Source organism: Chaetodon auriga, chromosome 2 (genome assembly GCF_051107435.1).
Source record: "Chaetodon auriga isolate fChaAug3 chromosome 2, fChaAug3.hap1, whole genome shotgun sequence".
Classification (NCBI taxonomy): domain Eukaryota; kingdom Metazoa; phylum Chordata; class Actinopteri; order Chaetodontiformes; family Chaetodontidae; genus Chaetodon; species Chaetodon auriga.
The window spans coordinates 6,821,789-6,842,065 of NC_135075.1; the positions used below are offsets into that span (position 1 = coordinate 6,821,789).

A 20,277-nucleotide genomic window follows, 5' to 3' on the forward strand; every position below is an offset into this window, starting at 1 on the left:
ACATTTCCCAGCATGCATTCCTGGCCACGCAGGTCACGTGACATAACGTCTGTCAACATGAGTGGGCACTGCTGGGCAGGGAAGCAGCTGGATGAACGCAAGCCGTGACCTGCAATTATTCTTAATTTTTTTTTCCATGCATACTTGCTGTTTTTACGGGCGTGAAAGTCACGAGGAACCGGTGCACGCGCCTTTTTCAGCGCCAGAGAGAAAATTTAAGTTTGCTAGCCTAGCGTTAGCTTAATGGAGCGGAGTAGTTAGCTTGAGGGCTAGCAAGGTAGGTAATGGTAGCATCTCAGCTGCTGCATCTCCTTTTTACTCTGTACGTTTGATTATCGGCAAAATTTTACTTGCCAGTGGTTGACGTGCGTTTTACAGCACATTTACAATAAGTCCATAACAGCGGTATTGTCCGTTTCATTAATTACCTGCTGGTGGTATCTGTTATTAATGTTAGCTCGCATTTTCGGGCGAAGATTCCAGGTCGAGCCAGGAGAGGTTTCCACTGCTGCACAGACCTTCTAAACCAGCTATTGATTTTTAATGCTGCACCTCTGTTTTTAAAGTGTGTGGACGAGTCAGCCCCAGCTACGTTGTACCTAATTGCAACTTGTAGTGACCTTTCTGAGCGACGGCTTTACTTCTCGTATGACAAAAATCAGCTATGGCTGTATGGATGCCTGAGGGAGAATGAGTGTGCGCCTGGAGGGTAGAGGATGCCAGCATCTTTTGCCGAAGCCTGTCCAGCTGAACATATCGATTAGCTGACCAATAACTGCTGGAGAGGACCGGGAAGCACGCAGTGTGTGTGAGAAGCCACTGCTCTCGACTTTAATTATTCTCGTGCAGCGCCTCTGTCCCATGGATGCTGTTAGTGGTGTCAACATGCTGTCCCAGCTCGGAGACGTGGCACTGGCAGGTCCAGGTGGAGCAGGGCTGCCCGCTGTGTCCTTTACCAACACGTCGGTGTCCTCCAGCCCGACGCCGGCGACTGATAACAGGGGTTGTGAGAATGGCGCCTTGATGGACTCGTTTGGGATTTTTCTGCAAGGACTTCTCGCCGTGGTGGCTTTCAGCACGCTGATGTGTGAGTATGACCAGAGCTCTGCTGTGTGTCAGATATGTGACTCCAGCTGCTGATGGAACTGGACAATTATCCAATAGCATCACTCAGTTAATCAAATGCGATATTGATTTCAGCTGGAATGCCTTAGACTCACAACAGGGAAACAACAATAGTAAGATAGTATGGCTTCCTGGCTCTTGTGAAGGTAAATGCAGGCATTTCAGTTCAATATAATACCACAGCTGGTGACTTCTTGTTATGTTGAAGTTGTCGGCTGCGGCCGTAGTAAAAGCTGCGAACTCTCTGACACTTCCTGTCACATGTTTGACCCTTCCTGCCAGAAAATATCTGCTTCCCCTCTCAGTTTGATACTCAGTGATGAAAACTCTAAACTGGAAACTGGTGTGGTTTTCAGAAAAGATTATTTTGCAGATGGCATTCAGACCTTATAAAATAATAATGATAAAACATGAAGTTAAGGCAGCAGTGTTAGGGGAAGAGGCTGTTGCATGCCTTGATTATGTGTGTTGAAGGTTCCCTCAAACTACAATGAGCACCTGCAGCTTCAGTTCTTTTGTTTCACTGATTTGCTGGCAAAAATGGTCCCAATGTATGTAGAAAAGCTTGTCCTCAAAAAGGTTCATCACTTTAAGGGACTCTGTATACTCTGCAGCTGCTTCATAGTAATAGTCATAATCATTTCTCTTCACTGAGAGTGTTTTGTAGAAACTTGGACATTTCAAAATCATACTAAATAGCACAGACTGATTTTTCACGGCTGCTGTTCTTTTACAGTTTCTCTGTGACTCATCGGCACAGTTTGTTTCCACCTCTAGCTAAGGTGGCTTTTTATTGGACAGCAGAACTTTCTATTTAGATAGGCAGGGAAACATTGGCATTGAAAAATCTCTCTCAGGGTTAAGTAATGGTTCCATTCGGTCAGTGTCTGGCACAGCGCTGACAGCTGCATGACCTAATAAGAGAAGTCTCACTTCTGTGTGTCCCAGCAGCGTCGGAGCACTGAGGAATGATCAGCATTTTTCTTTGCTCGAGGCAGAAGGAGTAGGCCTCTGCCTGTGTTCACATCACACCCAGCTGCGCACAGGGTGTGTTTAGTCTGAAGTCACCATTTGCTTGGAGCAGAAACTGAGGTCGCAGCTCGCACTGTAACTTGCCCGCACGAAAACACAAAAAGCCTTGAGTTCGATGTTTGGGTGATATTACAATATTTAGTGCAAGATTTGAGAAGTGAGATTGGTTAATGTGTTCTCTGTGAGGCTAATGGGCTTGTGTACGAGTTAATAGTCCAGCTGAGGTATCACAGCTTTGAGCAAAGCACCTAGGGTCTGTGTCTGATGGTATAAAAGTAAATAAGCGATATCATAATGTGCTAAGGCTCCCCCCTCCTGCAGCTCATAGGACTTAAAAGAAGAGTGTAATGGGGGTGTCATGGAAAACAAGTCACTATTGTGAAGAACAGCAAGAGCTTTATTTGTGTCGAACATGTCACTGCTTTCAGCGATGAGCTGTTTTTCATAAAAACCCAATGACTCTTTTCCACAGGGAGAATATTTACAGTGAGGACTTCTGGAAAAGCCCATAACTTAGACACCCCCGAGCAAAAATGGAATGTCGGCTCTCATTTCCAAACGATAAATGTGTCAATGCAAGCTTTTCAGTTAGACTAAACACACAACCTATAAAACCATTAAAATGCCCGTTGGAACTTTGACTGCTCACAGGAGGATTGTAACGCGGCTAAATGAAAAGAGAAAAGATTCTGTTTGATTGAAACTGCGTTTTTTCTGTGTTTCCATGAGTGAAATGTAGTAAAGTCCCGCTATCTTTGTGGCACATGCTTTCTTTCACAGTGAAACGCTTCAGGGAGCCAAAACATGAGAGGAGACCCTGGAAAATCTGGTAAGGCAGCTGAGCCAGCTTAAATTCATTTCTCTGCAAAGGCATCAAATGAAACCCTCTGGAGTGCCTGGGAAACATATCAACTGTCCTGTCTCCCTGCAGGTTCCTGGACACCTCAAAACAGGCTATTGGGATGCTGTTTATCCACTTTGCTAATGTGTACTTGTCAGACCTCACAGAAGAGGATCCCTGCTCACTGTGAGTCAGTTCTGTCTTTGGCTGTCCTCCTCAGAGCTCCCTGATTCTGCATGTTACAGATAGATTTTCAAGAAACTGCGTCAAAATAAAGTAAAGCTCTAACTGCAGTTTTAAGTAACATTCACTCCTCTATCTCTGCCAGATACCTCATTAACTTCCTGTTGGATGCTTCTCTGGGCATGCTGCTCATCTATGCTGGGGTGAGAGTCGTCAGTGCCATTGTGGAGTGGAGGCAGTGGGATTCTCTTCGTTTTGGAGAATACGGTGAGGACTTTGTGTGTGAGTGGTATAGTGGGAGCTCCAGCACATTCCTAAAATGCCTGTAATGCCCAATGGAGGGCAGTAGCTGCCCTCTGTACTGCAGTGCTGCAGTGTCATTTCTTACATTTCCTAGTGTCTTCTTTTGTTCCCAAAACAGTTTGTGTAACTCTGAAGCGGTGAAATCTAATAACGATCTGTGCTACATATCTGAATACCTAAGCAGATTTTTTTCACAGTGATCTGTCTCTCTTTCCGTGTGTGTGTGTGTGTGTGTGTGTGTGTGTGTGTGTGTGTGTGTGTGTGTGTGTGTGTGTGTGTGTGTGTGTGTGTGTGTAGGAGAGCCAGTGCAGTGCACAGCGTGGTTGGGCCAATGTATCCTCTACATCCTCATCATGATGTTTGAGAAAGTCCTCATCATGCTGGTCCTCCTCATCCCCCAGTGGAAAAAGGTCAGTAAAAATTGTAATCATTGATTTAAAAGATAGCAGATTAAATTAGTTCCCATTAACGTCATAATCGTCTTTTTCAATTCAAGATACTGTTGCAGCACTCTTCAGGGCCATTATTAACATTTTTTGACCCGATGAAATAATAACACAACCTTCATCTTATGCATGCTCATTGAGGTAATGAGGAGAAATGGTGGGAGTGATCAGAAAACCAGGGCCTAGGGCTGCATGATATATCTTTTCAACTCGAAATTGTGATGTGCACATGTGGAATATTCACAGTGCAGGAGGCACCATGTCAAGTAAGACAAATTAACTAAAAGACATCATGCTACAACATTTTTTGCTGCTTCACAAGGCTCTCATTATCCATGACAAATTTAAAAGAAAAGTCTGATATTACATAATATAGCCAATTTAATGGTTCTTGGGCACATGGAGCTTGATGAGCTCCCAATGCTCTGCTAAAACGTGCTTTCGTGGATTTATCGAACAACCGAAGTAGGCCCACTGGTCGCCTACAACAACCTGACAACCCTTCACCAGAGCACAGAGCAAACTGATCGCTCCGCACACAGAGCCTGAGATGACCATGCTATGAACATGCAGGCGATGGAGCTACATAGCTGCACATAGCTGAAACTGAAAGTAGAGGAGTTCAAGCTGATTTCAAGAGGGGTAACAAAGGGCTGAACCAAGTATGGTTGGGGGGGGGGTTGATTGAAAAGGATATGCATTTAAAGTGATCAAATTATGACTGTATGTCTGTACACAAATAACACACTGTATGTATCTGGTGAAGTTTCCTCTACAATGACTCACAGACTTGAACTATGTTTTAATGCTTTGCTTTACACAGTAAGCTGGTTTCGTGGATGCATTTAGACATGCTCCTTGAAGTCAAAGATAAGTATGTCTACAGTCTACCTAAGAGTTACAAAAGAATGTTCCCTGACCGGGAATCGAACCCGGGCCGCGGCGGTGAGAGCGCCGAATCCTAACCACTAGACCACCAGGGACATCTGTGACAGACAGGTTCCCTGTTCACAGGCAGCCTGCAGCTGTTCATGTGTGCATGTAGCAGTGAAAACTTCAGGTCCAATCTTCCACATCACATGCTAAACATGCACATCAAGTGACAGGGGATTGAGTGCCAAATCCTAACCTTTAGACCACCGGGGATGTCTGTTAGTGTCAAGGAGGCATGCTCTCTGGAGGCTTTGCTGTACTTTGCTGTTACTTCCACCTCACCAAGCTTTGTCAATACGGGACCCTGCAGGAATAGTAAACTGAATTTTTGCTCACGTACAAAAGATGAGGTGGTTCTTTATTATGCTTTAATCCACAACCTGAGTAATAATTTAAAAAAAGCAGTGTGGTGGATCTCTCGTTACAAAAACATATTTCTTTGTAGGACCTGAAAGCCAGGATTAAGAACAAAACTACCCGGCAAATCCACTTATCCACCTTCATAACACACGCCCTTGATTGCTGATAGTCATCTGAAATCACTGTGCACAAGTACAAATGGTGCCCTCTGAATCTTTTAAGTTAAAGTTATATTTACATTCAGTATTACCCCCAGAAACACATTGTGTGATCTTGAGTTGTAACAAAGGTGCTGAATGCATTTCTTTCATCATGACGCCTTTATTGTTTATGTCCATCACTTGCTGGCAGTCTTCTTCACTGCTTTTGTTGCTGCATTAGTGAGTTGCCTTCACTTGTAAACCAGTGTGAAATCACTACCAGGAATGTGTATAGAGTATACTGTACTGTACAACATAAAAACTTGTTCCCTGACCGGGAATCGAACCCGGGCCGCGGCGGTGAGAGCGCCGAATCCTAACCACTAGACCACCAGGGATGTCTTAGATGGGAGGTTCTCTGTTCACAGACCCTGTGTCATAGTGGTCTGTATACCACTAGTAGGAACATTATATTATAGATGTGATATCACAGTAGTTATGCTGAACTTGATAATAAGTCCTGCCACTTAACATGAATAACAAGGAAAGGCAAAGGGCTCCGAGTCCACAGAGACATTTTCACCTTTTGTCACGCGGCTTTTCTCTAATGATTTAATAGCTTGTTTATGTTCATCAGAGTCAAAAGAATTGTTTACACTGTCTTTTCAGCATGTTACCACATGTGCTGAAACAGTTGTGTGTGTTCCCTCTTCCATTTAAATAGATCCAGACTATCATTGTCCCAACTGATCTTACTGCTTCTACTTCTGATGTATAACACAAGGTCTGCTGTCTGTGTTGCTGTGTGTGTGTGCTCATGTCTGTGCTTGCGTCTGCGTCGTATATGTTTGTGTGCGTGTCGCAGCTGGCTCTCCTCAATCCCATAGAGAATCCTGACCTGGAACTGGCCATCGTCATGCTCATCGTTCCGTTCTTCATCAACGTAAGTCTAATGTTACTCCGTGTTTTTCTTTGTATACAACACCAGTCCAACAACTGTGCAGTGACATTCTGTCATTAGTTACCTGAGTCATGACTGTTTGTTCATACCATGGCCATTGTCTTGTGTGTGTATGAATGTAAAACAAAACTCTTCTCGATTTTGGTGAATAACAAAAAAAAAAATCACTTATTTTTTGTGTTTCCTTCAGGCCCTCATGTTTTGGGTGGTAGATAATTTCCTAATGAAGAAACATAGGACAAAAGCAAAGCTAGAAGAGAGAGAGGAGGACTCACGGGGGAACAGCAAGGTGCGCTACAGACGAGCTCTGTCCCATGATGACTCAGAGTCAGAGGTAAGTCTACTGCAGCAGTACAGCTGTAGTGCACACCAAAGAAAAGACATCTCATGAGCAAAGCAACATCCGTTTTTATCCATAAAACATATACGTAGTTGAGGTTGAGTCAAGACTTACAAGTCTTTGAGGGAGACCGAGTGAATGCCCATTGGCACTGAAGCTACACACCTCTCCTGCTTTCCTCCAAAAGCCCTCTTCTGAGCTTCTGAACCCCTGTCTCAGTATGACGTATTCTTTTGACTGTCAGCTTTTCCTGCTCTCCAGTACTGATTGGCAACCTGGTGTGGACAAAAGTACTTGCACCCTCAGTGTGACGAGGAACATGCCCTGGACCTGTTATGTTTTTCTGGATCATGGTTCCCAGTTATTTTATAAGCTTGTAAAGTAGATGAGCCCAATGCAGAGCTCTGCTTCACGCAGTATTCACCCACACCCATAATACATGAAGTCATAACAACAGTCTGGTATAAGCACATTTTCAAGAGCAAAGTCACATCAAGGGTCAAGCCCTTGATTTTTCTCAACAATCTGGTCTCTTGTTGCAGTGTGAAAAGCTACCACACTGTTTCTGATCCAGTATTCTTGACACACAAAAAAGCATTTCCTCACTGGGGTCCAAACCCAGGCCACAGCAGTGAGAGCACTAAATCCTAACCACTAGACCCCCAGGGACATCAGACAGTGCTGTAAAGGCATGTAGTCAGGACTCTCAGTCCTTAACAGTGGTTGAGGTTCAACATACAGTCTTTAGTAGTGGTGGTGGTGGTTTTTAGTGTTCCTGTGAGACGACATATGTGATCTCTGAAACTGTGATATCACAGTTGTCATTAAGAACTTGACAGCAGATCATTGTTTTTACGGAGGAGTGCAGCACCTACAAGGCTCTTCTAGAAATGCTTTCTGTTTGAATCAACGACCAGAGGCAAAGGTGGTAGGACACCATCACACTGATGTAAATTTCACCTTTTCAGACCCTGATCCCTGACTGGGAGTTGAACTCAGGCCACAAATCGTAAACAGGTGACCATCAGCCATGTCTATGACACTAGTTTCCCAATTCACAACTAACCCTAACTAATCACTAGAGATCTTTGAATCCGCTCACTCCACCAAGTTGACAGTTCTGTCTGATATCAGGCAATGAATGCCTTCAAAGCAGAGTGCTGTTTGGATATCAAGTAATTGGTGCTTTTAATCGACTTAGATCAAACCCCTATTGCAGCGTCTGCCTATATTGGTGTTGTTACTACTCTTTGGTTCTAGTGTACAGCTTGACAACGCTTCACAATGAAATTAGTCCCACCCAAGGGTCTGATTGGTTAAATGTTTGACCCCCCAGCAGTGCTCATTGTATCAAGCATTTTTTCACCCAAGGAACAACTGTGTCATGTCATGAAGCCAGACGAGTCAGTCAAATTGGTGATGTTGAGGAAAGTCAGAGGCACCAAGTCAAATGTTTTGTAGCCTGCTAGGTTTGCAGTACTGTGCTCTAGTGCTTGTTAGTTGAATAATTTTAGTTTTTCCTCATGCATTATTCAAGGTAATTATTGTGTTTTACACAAGAAACTAGAGATGTTTAGTATGCTTTCTTATCATTGCAATGGAGTAGGCCATTGATTTCGCATAGCAACAGTTGCATTTGTACCGTAGTACAAATGAAGTGTGAAATACAATGTCATATTAAAAACTAAGCACAAACACAAAGTAAATGTTCCCTGACCGGGAATCGAACCCGGGCCGCGGCGGTGAGAGCGCCGAATCCTAACCACTAGACCACCAGGGATATTGATGATGACGTTTTCTCTGTGTACATGGAGGCAGTCGTTATAGCATGTGCCCCAGCTGATTCAGATCGGTGTAAAAGATAAGACTTCTTGATCCCACACTGGGGAAACTCAGTCATTACAGCCAGCAACTAAGCCAATATACAACTTAGAAACTGAACCAGATGAAATGGATTATTTGCCTTTATTTAATTTTCATTAGAGAAGGTGAGATTCAAGGCTTTAGAAGAAGAAGAATTCCAGAAGAAGAAGAAGAAGAAGATATGAAACACTGACTTAAATGAAAGCACACTTGTAATTAATAACAGTTTGAGCAGTCTCATGTGTCTAACCAACACACAGAGTAGTTTTACTGTTACACTGCTTCACCAATGTGAAAACTGATTCCTCACCAGACAATCAACTTCAGCCAGACCTTTTCTCATATCAGTTTTAGCTTATTTTTGTCTGTAAGACGAGCTGGCAACTTTAATGAAATCGGAGCTCAGGCTGCCAACTCTCAGGAGGGCCCATTTAACTTCATGTATACTGTATTCTCTTGCTTTTATACTTGAGTGGTTGAAGTGAAAACTGTATGCATTCAGGAGAAGAGGAGATAACATAAATGAGTACAAAAATTCAATTTGAATGAAAGATCAAACCAAGGGGGAAATCCCCAAAATGTGATATCCTAACTTATTCACTTTCTTAGGTAATAAAAAGGTTAAAAAAAAACATATATGGATACATAAAGAAGACAGACATCACCTAATAGTTACATCTGGTAGCAGCTGATAATGAATTGTCTCCTCATTTGTTAAATGTGATGTTGATTTATAACTCAAGCATGCTTCACTTCCCTTTTAACTGCTGTTGAACAAACTGTTCAACATGTGATATTGTTCTTCCTGTGGTCAGATAATGAGGCAGAGATGAGAAGTATAGGTCAAGCAGAAGTCAAGAGGAAGTAATCAGGTATGCAGGTTTGGGTCTTAGTTGCTGATCTCTGTTCTGTGAGGATGGCACAACATAGAGGGCCAGTGGCACAATGGATAACCTGTCTGACCATGAATTGGATGATCCTTGGTTTGACTACATTACAGACATGGTGCATCATATCATGCACCATGACTTTTTCCTGCTCCAAACTGTCCTTATCATGTCAGTCTTTAACAATCCACCTTCAGTCAGCCTCTAAACCCAAGTTTCATGTTCATTTTGCTAAGAGACAACAAAAAACATAAATGCTTCATTCTGTCATTGAGCCACATGTTGGGAAAGTTTTAGATCACCGAAAGAAATGTCAAACTACTTTTCAAGCCATTTTAACCTTTGAATGGGTCAAGCAGTGAGGACAAAAGCCAGCGTCTTGGTTTGTTTCACGTCGTGCTCGTGTGCTGCAGCTGGCGTCACAGAGCATGCTTTCAGCACAGTGCTGAGCTGTGGGGGAGGGGCGAGCTGTGCTGAGGCAAATGTAATCGCTTGGGTTGCAGTAGCAGTACTCAGCGGGCCAGTGGCGCAATGGATAACGCGTCTGACTACGGATCAGAAGATTCTAGGTTCGACTCCTGGCTGGCTCGTATGTCTTTTCCTTGGTGCACTGTTGTGCAGCATCAACGCGTGCTCTGTCAGGTTTGGGTGAGAGGAAACAGGAAGGTAGTTTGTCGTATTGTCTATGTTACTAAAGGGACATCAAATGCAAGACACAGTACAGGAGAAACTGTGAGCATTGACATGCATATTTACAAACTTAATCTAGACTGTATTCTCATGCTGTGCTTTCTTTTTTGCACATGAGCATTATTAATGGAATATTACTAATAATGGGAAAAAGGTTCTTGATGAGCACGTTTAGTCAGTTTTCATTAATGAAACTAACACTGTTGCTGAGAAGTTGGCTGCTGCTGAGCATGCTTTCAGCACAGGGCTGAGCTGTGGGGGAGGGGCGAGCTGTGCTGAGGCACATGTGTTGGCCTGCTGCAGTGAAAAAAACCAGTGGGCCAGTGGCGCAATGGATAACGCGTCTGACTACGGATCAGAAGATTCTAGGTTCGACTCCTGGCTGGCTCGTCTGCTTTTTTATGTTATATATCTATATAATATATTTTGCATTTGAGCATTAGTAATGGAATAGTACTGAATTATCATTGAGTATAGCAAAAGTCAAGAGATTTTGGTAAGGTTTTTATTTTTTTAATCTACATCTACGTCTCATCTTTTGCATGTTGAGACAGTCACAGTGTTTAGATACATCGGTGCCATCTCATCATCGTCTTGTCTCAGTCATGGGAAAAAGGTTCTTGATGAGCATGTTTAGTCATAGTTTCCATTAATGAAATTAACGCTGTTGCTGAGAAGTTGGAGGTTTGCAGCCGGTCAATTGCAAATCTTCATTGAACAACTCACTGCAACTGCTTCTTCTTCTTTCATTACTCCCTGCAATGTTTCAAATCAAAATAAGTTCATAATACTGCAAAAATGGAAATACAGTATTGCAATACTTTCATCAGTGGACCATAGGCTCAATAATAATGACAGTATAATAATATTTTTTATTTTTATGGCACTTTTTCATACGGGAGTTGCAGCTTCAAGTCCTTTACAAGAAAGGAATCACATGCACCAAGTGGGTGCTTTACACACAAAGGACAGAAAGCACATGAAAACAGATAAAAATGAATGCAAAATAAGATGAATAAGATGAAAATAACAAGAAATTATAAAAAATGCAGCAGTGTGTAAGCATGAGGCAATGCACAAATGTTTCAGGCCTGTATCAGGAAGTCATGGTGAAAGTCTAAAGTGAAGAGATCAGTTTTTAGCTTTCTTCAGAAAATATTCATCGAGCTGCTTCCCTGGTATCTGTAGGTAGTGCGTTCCAGAGCTTTGGGGCATAACGGACAAAGGATGCATCATGAATTTTCTTTCGACTGTTGCTGAAACCTCCAGTGGACCAGCAGCAGAGGATCACAGTGTTCTTGAAGGCAAACAATCAGTCAAGCCAATGAAAACAAACAACATAGTTTTAGTTATTTGTAGACATTTTATTGCACAAATGTTACATATTGTGTATTTTCTAAGAAGATCTTTGAAAATTCTATCTTCAAATAGTTTTTGGGCACGTTCAGCTCTTGGGTCAAACATCCACATCAGTATGTGTCAGAGGTTGCGGAAGCACAAGTACAGTGACTCCCTGTCCTGGAGGGAAGGGAAGCATAGCACAACACAGCCTTTAAGTCATTCTCAACTATTTTCTTGTTCATTAAATCATGACAAAAAGTGGAAACCCATGTTTCATTTTCATAGCTATCAGTGCTGAAAAACACAACACAGAACTTTAATTAAGATTAAGGGATTAAATACTGTTTCATTGTGATATATAATACTAGGCTGGTGAAATCTCAGCTGCTGGGTCAAGCAGTGATGACAAAAGCCAGCATCTTGGTTTGTTTCACGTCGTGCTCGTGTGCTGCAGCTGGCGTCACAGAGCATGCTTTCAGCACAGTGCTGAGCTGTGGGGGAGGGGCGAGCTGTGCTGCGGCACATGTAATCGCTTGGGTTGCAGTAGCAGTACTCAGCGGGCCAGTGGCGCAATGGATAACGCGTCTGACTACGGATCAGAAGATTCTAGGTTCGACTCCTGGCTGGCTCGTCTGCTTTTTTTCGTCATGTATTGTTTGAAGGCTTTAGGCTCAGATGCAACATCAGCAGATATCAAAATAAAATAACATCTGTCAGGTTTTGTTGAGAGGAAACAGCATTTGATTTTGCATTTAGCATTTGTAATAGAATATTACTGAATTATTATTGAGTATCTGAAGCTAAAATGCCAAAGGAATTTGTATGTCAACAGTTCACCCTCATTGGTTGGATTAATACAAGGTTATCAAAGGTTTGTACATGCAATGATTGCTCTCTACCGCAGGCTAAAGAAGGGTTGTCAAGGGGTAAGACAGCTGAAAAATACATAAATAAAATGAACTCTAATTTACTTCTTAAGATTAGCTTTACAAGTAAAACAGCTTAGATTTTTAAGAAATGTTGCAGTTTTGTTGTGGATCCTGTGGGTCCTATACTTCAGGGGGGCAGAACATTTTTCCTTTCATGTGCCGCTTGGACTTTTATAGCATTCTTTGAGGGCCGTGGTCGGCGGTGCTACCAGAAATGATCATCACCTGAGAAGCTTTATATGCATTTGCAGCGGAGGGAGATACTCACCAGCAGTAGTAGCAGTAGTAGTATTCTGTTATTCTTTTATTCTTATTCTTGGTACTTGATGCAGACTGTTGCACAACAGTTATATTTCTACAAAGACAGCTGATATTTATTGGTGCATATTGCACATAGTTACATATTTCATATTGTTTACTATTTAAGTGTGATTTATATTGTTTTATTCTATTTCTATTTCTATTTTTATTACTGTTGGAGCAACTGCAACTCACCCAAACCCCCCCACAGATCAATAAAATGTCATGGTTCTGATTCTGATGATGACGACACTCATGACACTCACAGCTGGTTTTCCAGGTTTGGGTCAGTCTCTTTTGGGCATACTCAGGTCTTTACAAGAGTCCATTTGAGAAGAGCTGATCACAGTAGAAGTTTGTTTCTTTGCAGCTCAGTGATTCATGTTGTAGGTTGTCAGGACATCAGCTTGTTCATCATTAAACTGTGTAGCAAATAAAACCTCTCGCCAAATGCCTGAAGGAGTTTTTACACTCAGCAGGATATTCAGATGTCATAGCAGGCTTTTGTTCTGGCAGAGTAGGAAAAAGCACAGTGTTTGGAGCTGGAGCTGGAGCTCTGAGCGGTTCTTGGTTAATGTCCACCATGAAGGCCAAATCACACAGACACATGCTGACACTGAGTTTCCACATCAGGTTTTCCTTCATCTCTATGAATTATTCCAGACTAACTGACACTTTGGAACAATTTTACTTTATCCAGTGCTAACAAGGCACTCCTTCACAAATTCTCCTTCTGAATGAGGTTTCAGCTTCTTTGCCGGCCCGCTCACAGTGAAACTTGTCTGCGTAACACTGGAACCAGAGAGCATTAATTTCATTCAAGTGCATTTGTCCTCGCAGCTCATCCAGTTTAACGTGTTTCAAACTGCAGTGACTCTTGAGATTCGCCCTTTTCATCACTTCCAACTCTCTCTCTCTCATTCCTGTTTTTCAGATCCTTTTCTCAGCAGACGATGAAATGGACGAGTCGGACGAGGATGACATTCGTCGCCTCACTGGCCTGAAGACGGTGAAGAAGAAGAAGCTTCGCATGGGGATCCCCGTTTGACCTGCGTGCCTAGCTAAACCGCTACAAATTCCTCTGGTAGCCGTCGTTCACCTCACAGGCCCATTTTCCATACCTCCACAGAATCTGTATCAGCTTTAGGAGCTGAAACTGTCTTTTCAAACATAGGACGCCCTTCAATGACAGAAGAATATACTGTAATAGAATTCCTTTTACTCTTGACTCCTGGAGGACTTCTGCATAAACTGTGTCTACCCTGGGATTTGACGTAACACACTGGGAGATATTTCAGCAGTTACCCAGGTACTCCGAAACACTGTTGCATTTCGACATGGCACTCCTGGGGTGAGCGTTGTGTTTTAAGACACTGTTTAGGAAAAAGAATCCCACCATAAACAAGCGTGATGTTAAATCCTTTATGCACGTCTAACAGGAAGACATTAACAGTGGTGTAATAACGCTTGGACGTCAGTGACAGTGTGTGTGGGTGCAATTGTCCAGGATCACTGGTTGGGCGAATCTAAACAGCCACAACAGAACCAAACGTCATGCAAACAGAACTGTTCAATGAGTTGGTTTAATTTAATAGTCTAACAAAAAGTCCTCTTAAGTGATTGTATTACTGATGTAGATTCAATGTAAACTTTGTCTTTTGTCTTCTCATGTAGCCGTACCACCATGGCCTGTGGTGTGATGTGTGTGTGTGTGTGTGTGTGTGTGTGTGTGGGTGTGGGTGTGGGTGTGGGTGTGTGTGGGTGTGTACAGTTGGACACACCTCAAACTTAGAGGAGGATTGCGTCAGAGTGTTTGAATCACTGTATTGATGCAACTTTTAACACTTTCCAGCACAGTGACACACTTTACTACTGCATATCTTCTGTGTAATGTTACTCATGTCAAAAGGAGCACATAAATGCTTGCAGTAATCTTCCATTTTAATCTTCTGACAGAGTCCTTTCATCTGTTACACCTGCGGGACTACAAGCACCACACTGCAACATCCCTCTTATATCAGCTCAGCCAGTGTTGTCTGTCTTTGGACACAAGACTGCAGCCTCAGTGTGTTCAGTGTGATCGTTAGCTGACGTGGTCTGGCTGCGTTTGGTTTGTCTTTGAATGTCTTTTGTCTAACTTTACGTTGTGGGTTTTTTAATGTAAGTTTTGTGTGTTATATTCGGGCCAAAAAGGTGACTATGCTTGTTCCAAAAGTGTTCTTTATTCCTTCACTCCAATGTGGAGACTAGATATGGGAACCTTTTCTTGCACAATTTCCCATTTATCACTACTTTAATCTTTCCTTTTCTGTTTGTGGGATATTTTCTTTTTTTTTTTTTTTTTTTACAATAATGTGCCTGAGTGAAATTACCAGCAGGTGTTTTGTTTGTTTTTTGTTTGATTGATTTATTCTTTCGGACTGTTTTATCCAGAGCTCCAGATCTTCAGGCATGAAGCAGCATTCAGCAGGCTCTGATGTTAAGAATGTGACATGCTAAGACCTCTAAACTGTTAAGTGACTGTGGACCAGACAGTCGAGTCAAGAGAATGTGTGTGTGTGTGTGTGTGGATTCATGTGTTCAAGTGTGCATCGTTGACTGCTGGTCCTCTTTAAAGTAAATGGAGAGTGACATACTGTAAACTGTGAGCGATGATTACAGTAATGGTGATGATTTCATTCTGATGTTTTTGGCATAGTGGCAAGGAATAAATTACTGAACATTTTAAAGGAGGAAAGTCCAGCATCTCGCAGCAGCTATGGTAACTCTCAACTGAACCAGGATAAAGAGGGCTGTTAGTATTTTGCAAAGTGAAACTACTAGATGATTACAAAGGCACTGATGGAGGTAATTTATCGTTAGAAATGCTTTTCCAATAAAGGATGTGATACACTTTTTCGATTGCTGACTCTTTTTGTGCTGAGATTGTGTTATAGTTTCAGTAAGATGTTGTGTTTAGGAGAGAAAAAGATCGTGTTCCCTGACCGGGAATCGAACCCGGGCCGCGGCGGTGAGAGCGCCGAATCCTAACCACTAGACCACCAGGGAAGGTGGCTAATGTTGTGGAAGTATAATTCATAAACATACCGAACACCGCAGATCTCGGGAGAGGTGTGGTCGTCATTCATGAAATAGATGTAGGGCCACAAATACTTAAGCACAGACACTCATTTAGCGTCACGGGTCGCGCCCATCTTTCACAAGCGCTTTAGAAAGATATTACACAGCTCATCAGCTTCGGTTAACACCAACGCCAATTTCTCGAGTATTGCCATGACTGCATGCCGTGATTTCACCCCTCCCTGAAACAACCATATAATTTCTTCTTTTCTGGAATATAATTTCTTGTGCTTGTTGTTTTCTCCTCCAGCCACAGTAACATCACGTATCATGATTTTAAAAGCCACTTGTGGAGCTCCAAGTACAGGTTGTAATACCATAGGCCTGGTCTAAGTTGTTAGAGGAGGTTGGCAGAGATACTTAACCGGTCAGAACAACACACACACATGCACAGAGATGCCCATTACTTTCAGTGTTGTTCTTGGAAAGACCTAATAAGCACCAGCACAAACATGTTGTTGTTGTTGTTTTATCCTAAGTAGATAGCTAATGTACAAGCTTTGACATGATTCAACATCACACAGCCTACACAAGAGCAGTGAGACTGCGTCTTTGGCTTTTTCACACCTCTCAGTTTATAACTCCTAAAATCAGAACAGATGCTGTCTCACACTGTAAGATTATCCTGCCACTGTGTTGTGACTGAATGAGTAAAACCACCCTTCAGATTCTCTCTGCACCACTGAGTTTGTCATTTTAAAACAGTGAGTCACTTTGTCCATCATCACGTCCTCCATTTCAGATTATGATTCCAAGTCTTATGACTGCTATGGCCTTAAGTGTTTGCTGACTTCTTACAGCTTAAAATATGCCTTCATCATGAGGCGAATCCAATAAATGAAATGAAAGTGAGCAAAAGAAAATCTGAAATGGGGTCTCACATGCATTATATGTGTAGAAAATGATATGATATTATACAGGAATCAAAATGAAATTAAACACACTAGGTAAGTTGGCAGTTCTGAAATTTAGGATGGATTTCAGAGCATGATCAGCATATTATTTGAGTCCAGCATTGTACCATTGTATCATTGTACCAGTGACGGAGGATCTGTTGGGGTTGATATTGTGTGGGGCCACATATGGTCCCTCTTGACTTCTTGATGCCAGTGACTCACATCAGAAAAGCATCAATGGCTTCACTGTAATCTAAAAGTTCAGCCCTCATTTCGTTGCTTCATGTGGTAACAGTCTGGAAATGCTTTTATACAACACGCAAGAAGACATTCCCTCAGGCTTAAATCAAGTTGCAGCAATGGCCAGGCCAAAGTGGAGCAGCAGGGAGGTGTTGCTCGGTAGTGGACACTTTATACCTTTTTTAGTCCCAAGTCCCACACCGGCATTTGAAAAAGAGGGTACCCTGTCAGGGTCTGCAGGGGAGGAGGGGGCAGGCAGCCTCTTGTGTTGTGTCCAGAATTATCAGCTGTTGGCCTGTAAGCTTATCATAAAAGATGGGGGATCCATTCCAGCTGTACCATCCCTCACGTCACACCTAATTATACACACTGACAACAGGCAGAGTGGGACAGAAGGCAGGGGGTCTGACTGACTCACCGGGTCTGGACCAGGACTATATATATTGTCAGGCTTGCTGGGGGACGGAGACACACACTAGAAAAACAAGAAGCAAATTGATCACACTGGAAAGAGGTGTTTGTGGACTGTACACCGACTTCAATCACCATGTCACAGGTAAGTCACTTCAAATCAAATACTGTTTTGATTACTTCCAGAAACTGGACATATGTAGTTCTTTAGATGTGACAGCAGAGCGTTAACACCCTTTACTTTCCTTCTTTTCACCCTGGACATTCATAATCACCCCTTCTTTCTGTACTTCACTCCAGCCAGGCGAGGTGAAGAAGAAGAAGCGTCCCCCGATGAAGGAGGAGGACCTGAAAGGAGCCCGCAGTAAACTGGGACTGAAGGGCGAGGTCAAGAGTAAGACCTATGAGGTCATGGTTGAGTGTGGTGAGTAAAGCCTTTTATTAATGTTGTTTCCTTTTACACTGAAACACAAGACATGATGTCACGTCAGATGTTAAAGATCCCATTCTAAAGACATTTTGCCTTTCTATCCTTACAAATGTGATCTTTCTCCACAGTGAATTAGTTTTACTCCTGCTTGGCCTCAAATATCATGCCTCCTGACAGTTTGGTCTATAGTAACTTAATTATCCGATTTTGTAGTTTCAATAGAAGAGGCTTTAACTAACGCTGGGCAATGTGATATGGTTGATATTTTGCTACTTCAGAGTGCTATGGCTCTTTGGCCTCTTCCACAGAGAGCCAAAAATTCCATATGCATCAATAGATAGTGAACACACAATGAATAAAACGTTTTACAGATGAAATAAACTCACAAATTAATAGATATTTCGATTAACAAATGAAATGAAAATAAATAAATCGAAGTCTAATTAAAAACATAGATAAACACTTGCATATTCAATGCATAATTATGCATTATTAAATGAACACAAAAGCAGAAGTGTGGAAATACAGAAATTAATCAAATGTATAAATAAATTCACTATATTTATTTCCCAGTCCATTATTGTATTCACTGTGATATTTATTTATATGTTATGATATTTCTTTGCTTAATTGAATTATTACTGTATCTGTTGATTTATTTCTCAATGCAGCCTACTGAAGCACACCTGGTCTACTTTGTTACTGGTGAAGATGGTTTTCACCGTTATTTTCTGCACCAACACATGTTCATTCAAGTTTAAGATAAAGTGACACCGTGATAAATAAATGTTCCCTGACCGGGAATCGAACCCGGGCCGCGGCGGTGAGAGCGCCGAATCCTAACCACTAGACCACCAGGGACTGTTGCGATGCCTTATGTCATCATTTTTCAAGAACTTTCGCACAGTTCAATTCGACCTTTGGCTATTAAATTGGGTTAATGGTGTCTGTCGAAGTGAGCAATGTTTTTTCAGATTCGCGCACTGCTAACCTCGTTGTCCTGTCTATAGAGCTGCAGCACGGAGCCGCTTATTTTACGATTATTATACCAGGTGGGATTTTATGCTGCTGTGTTAATGCTCTACTGCCTGCTGTGGGTTTTGCTGAATTAAGACAAATTCAGGTGGAAACACAGCAAGAATTTTTGCAGCTAATTCCCAACACAATCCAAATACCATTCAGGAGCAGACTTCAAGTTCATTCTTGCCCGTATTATAATATTTCATCATTTCTTAATTAACTTCCTGCTCCTTGCTCAAATGCTGAGTAATCTGCAGGTGCCTTTAAAACTGTGCTCTTGCCAACACCGTCCACCTGCTGCACTTGCATAACTCCCACCCGCTGTTTGACAGCAGAAACAGCCTGGCCTCAGGTTTGCTTTTGTGCCCTTTCAACTTCTCCCACCCACACTAATGTTGTCTCATTTATCTTAAGTCTATATTTGTGTGTTTGTGGGACAAGTCAGTACAAAAGGGACATTCATTGTCTGAAGCTCAGTAAATCAGAGGTGCTTTCTGAATACCACTCGAGAGAACATGATTTTACACGTTTGTATATGTGTATGCTTTTTCCAACCTTACAGGTAATTCACATGATTTAGAAATATTGCTCACTTGGATGATTCCAAGGCATCATGTGAGCTGGGATGGAGAGGCGGTGTTTACTGTAAAGACACGAAAATCCCAATTCTTCAACTGGGAATTAATCAAGAGCCAGCTGGCAAGAGTGCTGCATCCCAGACACGAGACCGGCAGGAAGATGCGATGAAACAGGAGTTGCTGCAGGCGTTTCTGTTCTCACATGCTTCCTTCAAAGAAACCTGAGTGGAATTTTCATTACCTGCTGAGGATGAGCAGTCACCTGGTTTAAGCATGTGTTTTTCTGACCATGTGTGTCTCTGTGTTTAGAACGTATGGGCAAAGTGGCTCCATCTGTGTTCAGTGCTGTGAGGACGGGGACAGAGACAGCCATGGACAAGCCTGCTGCCACCAAGGCTCCTGGAGCCAGTGTGTTCAGCAAGTAGACATCATTCAGGGCAAAGCAATAGCAGAAAGACAACACACTGATGTCTTTCTGTTTCTGAGTCAATGATGATCCTGCCTAATAAAAAATTTAAAAAATAATATTTTTTAAATGAAGCTGGATTGAAGAAAGATAAATGGACTAATTGTGTGCCAGCTGTGTGTTGACATTACTGCTATGTAAGCAGTTATTGTACTTTGCAGTTTGCACAGTGCATCAGACTTGGCTTAGGTTTGGATTCATGTAGCTGATACGCTGTAAATAAGTTATTTATCAGTGCTGACAAAGACTGTTTTGTTCATTTTTTAACTTACCATTTTCCTAAATAAACTATTTTCCCCTGTATTGAATTTCTTTATTTTCTAGTATTCTAGTATTTCTAGTATCAATACGTCATAAAAGCACGTCTGTTTGCACTGATGTGCACATACATGCGAATGGGTTGAGTGAAGCTGAATATAAATAGCAGCCATGTGATGATTTG

The 20,277-nt window shown here is 42.2% G+C and overlaps 2 protein-coding genes and 8 non-coding genes across 11 annotated transcripts; 5 read left to right on the forward strand and 5 right to left on the reverse strand.

Annotated features, from left to right (window-relative positions):
- Positions 1–59: 59 nt before the first annotated feature.
- stimate (STIM activating enhance) lies at positions 60–15,569 on the forward strand. Of its 2 annotated transcripts, XM_076757209.1 has the most exons (8): positions 60–1,087; positions 2,938–2,986; positions 3,089–3,184; positions 3,327–3,448; positions 3,782–3,894; positions 6,229–6,306; positions 6,515–6,658; positions 13,609–15,569. In XM_076757209.1, exons 1-8 carry the CDS (start codon positions 862–864, stop codon positions 13,720–13,722), a joined length of 942 nt encoding a protein of 313 aa, XP_076613324.1. In that variant the 5' UTR covers positions 60–861; the 3' UTR covers positions 13,723–15,569. The 2 variants fall into 2 exon arrangements, with proteins under 2 accessions (XP_076613324.1, XP_076613325.1); XM_076757210.1 differs by lacking the exon at positions 6,229–6,306 and having other exon boundaries at positions 69–1,087.
- On the reverse strand, positions 4,842–4,913 carry trnae-cuc (transfer RNA glutamic acid (anticodon CUC)). The gene has a single exon. It is a non-coding gene; the product is annotated as a tRNA-Glu (tRNA).
- Positions 5,690–5,761, reverse strand: trnae-cuc (transfer RNA glutamic acid (anticodon CUC)). The gene has a single exon. It is a non-coding gene; the product is annotated as a tRNA-Glu (tRNA).
- Positions 8,373–8,444, reverse strand: trnae-cuc (transfer RNA glutamic acid (anticodon CUC)). The gene has a single exon. It is a non-coding gene; the product is annotated as a tRNA-Glu (tRNA).
- Positions 9,932–10,004, forward strand: trnar-acg (transfer RNA arginine (anticodon ACG)). Its single transcript has one exon. It is a non-coding gene; the product is annotated as a tRNA-Arg (tRNA).
- trnar-acg (transfer RNA arginine (anticodon ACG)) lies at positions 10,422–10,494 on the forward strand. Its single transcript has one exon. It is a non-coding gene; the product is annotated as a tRNA-Arg (tRNA).
- trnar-acg (transfer RNA arginine (anticodon ACG)) lies at positions 12,004–12,076 on the forward strand. Its single transcript has one exon. It is a non-coding gene; the product is annotated as a tRNA-Arg (tRNA).
- An 81-nt stretch (positions 15,570–15,650) lies between the features above and the next one.
- trnae-cuc (transfer RNA glutamic acid (anticodon CUC)) lies at positions 15,651–15,722 on the reverse strand. Its single transcript has one exon. It is a non-coding gene; the product is annotated as a tRNA-Glu (tRNA).
- Positions 15,723–17,393: 1,671 nt separating this feature from the next.
- mustn1b (musculoskeletal, embryonic nuclear protein 1b) lies at positions 17,394–19,864 on the forward strand. The gene is made up of 3 exons (XM_076757211.1): positions 17,394–17,486; positions 17,642–17,765; positions 19,679–19,864. The coding sequence occupies exons 1-3, from the start codon at positions 17,478–17,480 to the stop codon at positions 19,792–19,794; spliced, it is 249 nt and encodes an 82-aa protein (XP_076613326.1). The 5' UTR covers positions 17,394–17,477; the 3' UTR covers positions 19,795–19,864.
- On the reverse strand, positions 18,561–18,632 carry trnae-cuc (transfer RNA glutamic acid (anticodon CUC)). The gene has a single exon. It is a non-coding gene; the product is annotated as a tRNA-Glu (tRNA).
- Positions 19,865–20,277: the final 413 nt, after the last annotated feature.